The following is a 10,665-nucleotide window of genomic DNA, read 5'->3' on the forward strand; positions in this document are numbered from 1 at the left end:
AACAAACAGTACAGGGTGGACTGTGCTACTAAAGAAAACTAAACCTTCGTCTTCCCCTTCTCCATTTTTTAGCTTGCTTACGACACTGAGGGATTGAGATTGTGGTTAGAGAAGAGGCTGAGAAGGGCATAAAGGTGCCCAAATAGAAATAGAGGTTATAATTTCAATTCTTCTAAAATGAGCATACCTCCTTTTACATTTGTTCATTTATTTCACTTGAAGGTTGAGTCACTTATAAAGAAATGGCCAAAAGACTTATTCCCAACGAACGCATAGTAAAATTTCAAACTCTCGCCTTCTAACTTTTAAAAACTTAAATAAGTACTCATGAACTAAAATCTGTTAAATTTCTCAGTTAAAGTTAAAGGTAAAATCATTATTTAACAATAACATTTAAAAAATAAAAATTTATATCATTTTACCCTCTTAATTTAGAAAACTAACGATTTTTCTCTAAAATTAAGTTTTGAAAAGTGACATTTTTCCCCTACCTAGGGTTTTTGAATTTCGCCAATGAATTTTTGGCCAATGATGATCGATCTCTCTCTCTCCCGGTGTTATCTCTTCCTTTGGTGCTCAATATCCAACCAATGACATCTGGATTTAACAAAATTCAGAGAAAGAGTCGAAACTCTTTATCATTCAAACAAAATTGATTTCGTCTGGACGACGATGATGGTCCAGATAAGGAGATCAGCCTCGTCTAGAGAAGAATGACTCCTCATATGGACCGTCTTCATTTGGACAACAAAAATCAAGACAAAAAGTTTTGACTCTTCATTTGTATTTTATCGAATCCAAACATTATCGATCAGATATTGAACATCGGAGGGAGAGACAATATCGAGAGGGAGAGAGATCTACTATCTTGGCTGAAAATTCGCCTGCAAAATTGGAAATCCTAAGTAGGGGGAAAATGTCACTTTTCAAAACTTAATTTTGAGGGAAATTGTTAGTTTTCCAAATTAAGAGGGTAAAATGATATAAACTATAAATATTGTTGTTAAATGATGATTTTACATTTAACCTTAATTAAAAAATTTAACATATTTTAGTTTATTAGTAAGTATTTGGGTTTTCGAAAGTTTGAGAGTGGAAATTTAACATTTCACTATACCTTGGGTGGGAATAAGTCTTTTGGCCTCAAGAAAGTAATCAGGTTTTCCAATGTTTAAAATGAACACATAATTTTAATCAATAAAATTATGTGTATCCAAAGTTATGTGTATTCATTTTGAGTATACAATTGTGTACTCATTTACATATGTCATCACATGATTGAATAATTTTGAATTAAAAATAAAATAATATTCAATCATATGATGACACATATTAGTATATATATATTTATGTTCTCGAAGTGGATACTTTGTAGTAATACTCAATTTTAATTATTGGATATTTAATAAATTAATAGCAAACTGTCATGCAAATGTTAATTACTCCTTCTTGGAAATTCCATAAAATTTCTTCACTTTTGACCTAATTTCCTTTCAAGAGGCTTTTCATGAATCCTAAAGTAGACTTATGACATTTTTAGAATAAAGTTTGAATAACTTTAAAAATGTATGATCTCATTCATAATCTCAAAATCAACTAAAAAAAAGTGTTAAAAAATTTAAGTAGCATTCCATATATAAAAATTTGTATATAAATAATGATATATTATTATATGATTAAATATTATTTAATTATTCATTTAAAATTATTTAATTATATAATAATATATTATTATTTTTACGCAAATTTGGACTCATTGTTTTGGACAAAGTAGAAGGAAAAATCAACCATTATGAGTTTTCAATTCATGTAAATATATCGGTAATAAAATTGTGTACATAAATAACCGTAAATTTATATATAAATAATAATATATTATTATATGATTAAATAATATTTAATTACATTATAATATGTTATTATTTGTATATAAATTTATGTCTGTTGATTATATACATAATATTACTTATATCATGGTTTTAAAAATCAAATCAGACTTATTAGTCTAATTGATTGAATTATCAATCGTTAATCAAACTGTTTTTGATTCTTTTAAAACTTAGGTTTGACTAGTTCAAAATAAAAAAATTAATTTTTTTTAAATTTATTATAAAAACATAAACCCAAATCCATATTTATCACATTTGAATATATATACATACAATCAAACTAAACTTTTTTTAAAATTAAATAAATCAAATTATATCATTAATGATAAATTATAAAAAGAATTTATAAATATTTTTTATTAAATAATTAATCGATTTAATTATTAATTAACCAATCTAACTATTAATTGAATCAAATCACCCTTTTTATTAAATTGTTATTTGATCCAATTTAAAAAACTATCGACTCATATATAAAAAATTAAAGTTTGCGGTTCAATCGTGATCATTATCATATATGTGGTTAGAAAAATTTGGAGTGTATTGACCCGGTTCGATTCCAACGAAGACTTAGAAATATAGAAAAAATTGCCCATCAAGTCTTTAATTTGTTTTTGAATATCGACGTGAACGACCCGACGAAAAATGACTTTGCTCTTTGCCGTCCATTTTGATCAAACACAACATGTCATTTTCTTAATCTTCCCTATAATTTTATTTATTTAATTACGATAAAATTATTCATTGACTTCCTCCTTCTATAGCTTATCTGATCATTTTCTTCCATCTTCTTCGCAACAGAAATTTGCAGAGAGAAGAGTTGAATCTGATTTCTAGAATGGATATAGAGCAAGAAGAGATGCAATTTCTTGGGCTCTTTGGCATCTACAAAGAAGCCTACAAGGTGATCTTCAGATGGAGAAAAATCTTCAGCCAAATTACGCTTTCCTTAATCCTCCCTCTGTCTTTCATCTTCTTAGCCCACATGGAGATCTCCAATCTCCTCTACAGAAACATCATCCACACCGAGATTCAGCTCGACGAAACTCGAGCCGGGACTTCGAGATACAACAAGCTTTCCCAGGTGATTTCCGCTGAGAGAACGTATTTCTGGCTTTTCCAAGCTGCATACATGACTTTCTTTCTCATCTTATCGCTCCTGTCGACGGCGGCCGTCGTTTATACCATTGCCTCTGTTTACACCGGCAAAGAATTGAGTTTCAAGAAGGTTTTGAGCGTCGTCCCCAAGGTTTGGAAGCGACTTATGGTCACTTTTATCTGCACTTTTGTTGCTTTCTTCGCATACAACGTTTTCGCAGTTTTAGTTGTCATTCTTTGGGGGGTCTCAATCGGCGATACAAGCTTCGGCATGCCAATTCTCTGGGTTATTTTCATCTTGTACTTGGTGGGTTCTTGTTATTTGACCATAATTTGGCATTTGGCCAGCGTTGTGTCTGTTTTAGAAGAGTCCTGCGGATTTGCTGCCATGGTGAAGAGCCAAGCTTTGATTAAAGGAAAATTGGTGGTGACTTCGGTGATCTTCTTCAAGCTGAATGCTTCTCTTTACATCATTCGAAGAGTTTTTCAGCATCTGGTTGTCCACGGATGGAGAGTGGCCATGGTGAACAGGATTTCATATGGGATCCTTTGTTTTTTGTTACTCTTCAAGCTGATTTTGTTCTGGCTTGTCATCCAAACGGTGATTTACTTCGTCTGCAAATCGTATCACCATGAGAATATTGACAAATCGGCTCTATCGAATCACCTGGAAGTTTATCTGGGAGAATATGTTCCTTTGAAATCCAAGGATGTCCAGCTTGAACAATTTGAAGTATAAGTCAAGAATCATATTATTGCCTGTGATAATATTTGTCTCATCATCACAACGTGGTGGGAACTATCCACTATGCCTGTAAGTTTTGTCAGTGACAATTAATTAAGGAAAGATTTTATGATATTTACGAGCATGATTTGAACCTTTTTACACTGTTCAACTACGATCCAACAATCCACAATGTGGTGGCTGTCAACAGAGGAAGTTACAGCAGCTGCTCCGCTCCGGCGGGTGCCAAAGTGTTTAAATCAGGCAAGGATCGGATCAAGTTGGTGAAGGGACAAAACTTCATCTTATGCAGCTTCTCTGGACACTGTCAATCTGGGATGAAGATTGCTGTTAATGCCGCATAATCTGATGATGGGCTTACACATATCTCTAGTTTACTTGCTTTTAATTAGAGTGTTTTTGTTATGTTGTGACTGCAAAATATCAAGTTTTTTGAGTGTTACTCTGTTTCATTTTCTCCATATTATCTTTGTGGTGGATTTGGGTTATGTAATGCAACCATATCTTCTTGTTTAGATCTTTAGGTGCCTGCCTTTGGTCCACTGTGTGATTATCTATCTTTATTAGTAATATTATTTTGTTTATTTTGACAGTAATAAAAATTATTATCAATAGTATTATTATAGAGTATATAAAAAATAATTTTGATTTTATTATTATTATTATATCCATATTAATTTTTTATGATAATAATATGCTATTTTTAATTAATATGTAGATGAAATATAATAATTATTTATAATTAGTAATTTTTGAAATAATCTATTTTTTTAATAATAAAAATTACCCATCAATTAATTTTAACGTCAAGACTCAAACTTGATTTAGAATTTGAGAGGCTGAAAGATGAAATCCGAGAAAAGGAATTGTAAGATTTAAAAACAAACAAACAGTACAGGGTGGACTCTGTTACGACATGGATGGATTGAGATTGTGGTTAGAGAAGAGGCTGAGAAGGGCATAAAGGTGCCCAAATAGAAGTAGGGGTTATAATTTCAACTCTTCTAAAATGGGCATACCTCCTTTTACATTTGTTCATTTATTTCACTTGAAAGACGAGCCAATTATAAAGAAATGGTCAAAAGACTTATTCTCGCCCAACGTATTGTAAAATCTCAAATTCTTATTTTTTAATTTTTAAAAACTTAAACACTTACTCATTAACTAAAATCTATTAAATTTTTCAGTTAGGGTTAAGAGTAAAATTATTATTTAACAATAATATTTAAAAAATAAAAAAAATTTATATCATTTTATCACCTTAATTTATAAAACTAATAATTTTTTTTGAAAATTATGTTTTGAAAAATGATATTTCCCCCCTACCTAGGGTTTTCGAATTTTACCAATGAATTTTCAATCAATGATGACTAATCTCTCTCTCTCCCAGTGTCGTCTCTCCCTTTGGTGTTCAATATCTGATCGATGACATCTAAATTTGGTGGAATCTAAACAAAGAGTCAAAACTATTCATCTGGATCTTCGTCATCCAGACAAAGTCAATTTTGTCTGGACGATGATGACGTCTAGATAAGGAGATCAACCTCGTTTGGAGGAGGATGACTCGTTGTATTGACCATTTTTGTCTAGATAATGAAAATCCGGACAAAGAGTTTTTACTTTTCATCTGAATTTTATCGAATTCAAACATCGTCGGTTAGATATTGAGCATTGAAGGGAGAGACAACACCGGGAGGGAGAGAGATCGACTATCGTTGGCTGGAAATTTGCTGGCAAAATTGGTAACCCTAGGTAGGGGGAAAATGTCTTTTTTCAAAACTTAATTTTGGGGATAAATTATTAGTTTTTCAAATTAAAGGGGTAAAATGATATAAAATTTAAATATTTTTGTTAAATGATGATTTTACCCTTAATCCTAACTTAACAATTTAACAGATATTAGTTTATGGGTGAGTGTTTGAATTTTTGAAAGTTAGAGGATGAGAATTTGAGATTTCACTATACCTTGGGTGGAAATAAGTCTTTTAGCCTAAAGAAAGTAATAAGGTTTTCCAATGTTTAAAATGAATAAGTAATTTTAATGAGTAAAATTATATGTTTCCTAAAGTTATGTGTACTTATTTTAAATATACAAATGTGCATTCACTTATGTATGTTATTACATAATTAAATGATTTTAAATTAAAAATAAAATAACATCTAATAATGTGATAATATATTATTTAATTTTAATTATTGGTATTTAATAAATTAATAGCAAATTGTCATGCAAACGTTGATTACTCTTTCTTCTTGGAAATTCCATAAAATTTCTTCACTTTTGACTAATTACCTTTAATCTAAAGTACACTCATGACATTTTCATAATAAAGTTGGAATAACTTTTAAAATTTATGACCTCATTCATTATCTCAAAATCAACTGTAAAAAAAATGTTCAAAGATTTAGAGTAGCATTAGTTAAATAAATAATAGATATAAATTTATATATAAATAATAATATATTATTATATAATTAAATATTATTTTATTATTGATTTAAAATTATTTAATTATATAATAATATATTATTATTTTTACACAAATTTACGCTCAATTTGTCGGGAAATTTAATCAGGGATTTTGTCCAAGAGACTTTTAATTTTGTACCAAGTTATCATCTTTACCTTGGACAAAGTAAAAGGAAAAATCAACCTTTATGAGTTTTCAATTAGTGTAAATATATCAATAATAGAATTATGCAGATAAATACTAACCATAAATTTATATATAAATAATAATATATTATTATATAATTAAATAGTTTTTAATTAAAAAAATAATATTTAATCACGTTATGACATATTATCATTTGTATATAAATTTATATCTATTGGTTATATAAATAATACTATTTATATCATGATTTTAAAAATCAAATCGGATTGATTGATCTAATCATTAGCCAAACCAGTTTGATTCTCTTAAAAACTGGGTTTAACTGTTTGAATATAAAAAAATTAATTTTTTTTCAAAAATTTATTGTAAAAACATAAACCCAAGACCATATTAATCACATTTGAATATATATATAAAATCAATCTAAACTTATTTTTAAGTTAAATAAGTCTAATTATATATAAAATTGTTTTAAATATTATTATTAAATAATTAATCGATCTGGTCACTTATTAATCTATATAAACATTGGTTAAATCAAACCACCCATACTATCAAATTGTTATTTGATGCAACTTTAAAAACATCAACTCATGTATAAAAAAGTTGGGATTATGGTATAAATCATGATCATTATCATATGCGGCAGAAAATTTTGGCGCGTATTGACTCGGTTCGATTCCAACGAAGACTTTGAAATATAGAAACAATTGGTCCCCATCAAGTCTTTAATTTATTTGAATATCGACGTGAACGACCTGACGAAAAATGACTTAGTCTTCGCCGTCCATTTTGATCAAACCCAACATGTCATTTTCTTAGTCTTCCCTTTAATTTTATTTAATTACGATCGAATTATTCATTGACTTCCTTCTTCTATAGCTTATCTGATCATTTTCATCCATCTTATTCGCAACAGAATTTTGCAGAGAGAAGAGTTGAATCTGATTTCAAGAATGGATACAGAGCAAGAAGAGATGCAATTTCTGGGGCTCTTTGGCATCTGCAAAGAAGCCTACAAACTGATCTTCAGATGGAGAAAAATCTTCAGCCAAATTACGCTTTCCTTAATCCTTCCTCTGTCTTTCATCGTCTTAGCCCACATGGAGATCTCCAATCTCCTCAAAAGAAAAATCATCCGCACCGAGATTCAGCTAATCGAAACTCAAGCGGGGACTTCGAGATACAACAAGCTTTCTCAGGTGATTTCCTCTGAGATAATGTATTTCCGGCTTTTCCAAGCTGCATACTTTACTTTCTCTCTCATCTTGTCGCTCCTGTCGACGGCGGCCGTCGTTTATACCGTCGCCTCTATTTACACCGGCAAAGAAGTGAGTTTCAAGAAGGTTTTGAGCGTCGTCCCCAAGGTTTGGAAGCGACTTATGGTCACTTTTATCTGCAGTTTCGTCGCTTTATTCTTATACTTCATTTTCCTAGTCACCGATTTTGCAGTTATAGCTGCCATTCTTTGGTGGGTATCAAACGGCGATGCAAGCTTCGTCATGCCAATTCTCTGGGTTGTTATCATCTTGTGGTTGGTGGGTCTTTTTTATTTGACCATAATTTGGGATTTGGCCAGCGTTGTGTCTGTTTTAGAAGACTCCTGCGGATTTGCTGCCATGATGAAGAGCCGAGCTTTGATTAAAGGAAAAATGGTGGTAACTTCGTTGATCTTCTTCTTGTTGATTGTTTCTCTCTCCATCATTCAATTTGTTTTTCAGCTTATGGTTGTCCACGGAGGGAGAGTGGCCATGGTGAGCAGGATTTCATATGGGATCCTTTGTTTTTTGTTGCTTTTTATGCTGATTGTGCTCAGATTGGTCATCCAAACGGTGATTTACTTCGTCTGCAAATCGTATCACCATGAGAATATTGACAAATCGGCTCTATCGAATCACCTGGATGTTTATCTGGGAGAATATGTTCCTTTGAAATCCAAGGATGTCCAGCTTGAACAAGTTGAAGTATAAGTCAAGAATCATATTATGGCCTGTAATAATATTAGTCTCATCATCACAACGTGGGGGGAACTATCATATATGTTATGGTTATGTTTATGTTTATGTATTATTTTGATTATCATATATGTTATGGTTAATCAATTTCCTTGTTTCAGTGCTCGTTGCAGCCCTTCTAATTATATAGCCCCGGTCAATTATAATTTTAATATCCTCAAAGAGAGCTTGGATTGAATGATACTTTAAATAAAAGGAAAAATATGACAAAAGTCAATCACCGAAGCATACACTGAATTTACACGGTTCGACAATGTGTCTACGTCTATGGAGTAGTTGTTTTTATTACTCTGTATAGAAAAGTCTGTAAATTTAAGATTCAATGCATAGCCCAAGTTTTCTTTCATATGAGGGAACTCAAAAATATAAGTTTATCCAAGCTAAAACTTTTCAGTCTTGTTTGATGAAACAAGTATTCCAAGTGCCGAAACACTCGTTTCAACCTCCAACTAGCTTGTTTTGTATGGAACGAACTCATTTTCCTTCTCGTTCTGTTTTTAACAAATCGTTATCTTTGGAACGACCTCATTCTTTCCAAAATGGCTATGTTCTTCCCTCAAAAGGTTTGAATGTTTCCGGAACAGGCAATGACAAAACTTCTGGAATTATTGTTTCTTGCTGTAAACAACGTATGGAATGGTTGTTCAGCAATGATGGAACGCTTTTCCATCGACTTTGGAACTTTAAGTGAATTGTTTTCAAATATAAGCCATATTTTATTTAACAATCTCCACCTTAACAAATATTAGCTCCCTTATAAGACTGTTCAATCTTGAAAACATGAGTCTCCACTTAGAGCCCGAACCTCTTTCTAGCATGGCAATGGAATCGTATATCAAATTATGTATCAAAATCTAATTTTTTTTTGTATAATAAGATACATTTTTTTAAAAAATAAAATAATAAAAAATCAATTAACATACATTATTTTATAAAATATTATAAATACTCTTAAAAATTTAATATTTATTTAAAAATTATATTAATTTGTATCAATAATATGTATCGTATTATATAATATATCTATTATATCACATTAATCTAATATATATTATTTTCTATTTATATTACATCATATTATAAATATTTATAGTATGTTCTAAATTACTAATACCCATATTTAGTTCTTAACACTCCTTCCAAAGACTTTTTTTCCCCCTCATACTGGTGGCGTATAGCCACCATCACCGATAAAATAGGTTACTTTAGGCCAAAAGACTTATTGCCACCTAAGACTTAGTTTATTGTTAAATTTTTATCCATTAAATTTTAAAAATTTAAATACAAATTCATCCATTGTTAAAGTTTTTAAATTCTGTTAATTCTTTCAAAATTTATTAATTATAAGAATATAATTGTTATATAACGGTAACATTAAAAAAAATAAAATTTTATTTTCTCATTTTATTTCTGAATATTAATAATTTTTTTATTTAAATTTTAAAAAATTATATTTTTCGCTTATGATTTTCTTTTTTTTGTCTTTCTTTTAACGACCATTTTGATCTCTAGGCGATTTCATCCTCCCATCCCATCCATCTTCTTTCTCTATCATTGACAACGAAGGTTGAAGACAAAGGGGGACAACGAATCTACCTTTATCTCTGGATCTCAAAGATCAGCCGGATGGGCACAACGAAGGCATGATTTGAGCCGAAGATCAGCTGGGTGGGCACAATAGAGTCACAATCGGAGAAAGAGATAGCCGCCAATCGGTTGGGCATTTAATTTTTTTTCTTTTGGTTCTTCCACCCTAGGTTAACTGGATTTTAGCCCTAGGAGGAAGTTAGTGGCTGTCGCTCAACGTTTATTCGCAAGAAATTTGTGAACCAGTAAACGGTAAGAGTCGTTGCTGTGATTTTGTTTCACAACAACGACTCTTCTCAGTCCAGCCGCCACCATTCCTGTGCAACATAAGGTTACCCCATCATCTCTTACTGCATTATTGAACGATTTCAAAGATTCATTAATTGCGGAAGCCAGCTGGACTACGTTGACCTATTTTGCACTTCGCTTGGTCATTAAATGTTAACTGTGTTGAGTTGAATTAAATCGGGACCTGTATTTTTTTTTCTCTATTTAATTAGATTGATTTTGATGGTAAGTTACTGTTTGTTTGCTTTTGATTCGAGATTGAGAATTATGCTGAAGTTTGAATTTTTGAAGGGGCATTTTCTTGTAATCAAAGAGTATTCTTACGTGTCGTTTGATTTGTGTTATATAAAAATTTTCTTGTGTTATATTTGACGGATTTTTCTTTCACGTGGAAGAGACTTTGGCCAAATGATAATGTGAAAAAT

The 10,665-nt window shown here is 30.8% G+C and overlaps 2 protein-coding genes across 2 annotated transcripts; both read left to right on the forward strand.

The window, feature by feature from the left end:
• Window positions 1-2,727: 2,727 nt before the first annotated feature.
• LOC123202869 lies at window positions 2,728-4,076 on the forward strand. The gene is made up of 2 exons (XM_044619021.1): window positions 2,728-3,720; window positions 3,831-4,076. The coding sequence occupies exons 1-2, from the start codon at window positions 2,728-2,730 to the stop codon at window positions 4,074-4,076; spliced, it is 1,239 nt and encodes a 412-aa protein (XP_044474956.1).
• Window positions 4,077-7,306: 3,230 nt separating this feature from the next.
• Window positions 7,307-8,320, forward strand: LOC123202870. The gene has a single exon (XM_044619022.1). The coding sequence runs from the start codon at window positions 7,307-7,309 to the stop codon at window positions 8,318-8,320; it is 1,014 nt and encodes a 337-aa protein (XP_044474957.1).
• Window positions 8,321-10,665: the final 2,345 nt, after the last annotated feature.

This window comes from Mangifera indica, chromosome 19 (assembly GCF_011075055.1).
Source record: "Mangifera indica cultivar Alphonso chromosome 19, CATAS_Mindica_2.1, whole genome shotgun sequence".
Lineage (NCBI taxonomy): Eukaryota > Viridiplantae > Streptophyta > Magnoliopsida > Sapindales > Anacardiaceae > Mangifera > Mangifera indica.

Coding starts and splice junctions, on each gene's coding strand:
- LOC123202870 (XM_044619022.1), top strand. CDS start 7,307: ATGGATACAGAGCAAGAAGAGATGCAATTTCTGGGGCTCTTTGGCATC.
- LOC123202869 (XM_044619021.1), top strand. CDS start 2,728: ATGGATATAGAGCAAGAAGAGATGCAATTTCTTGGGCTCTTTGGCATC. Junction 3,721..3,830: donor TCCAGCTTGAACAATTTGAA/GTATAAGTCAAG, acceptor CAATTAATTAAG/GAAAGATTTTATGATATTTA.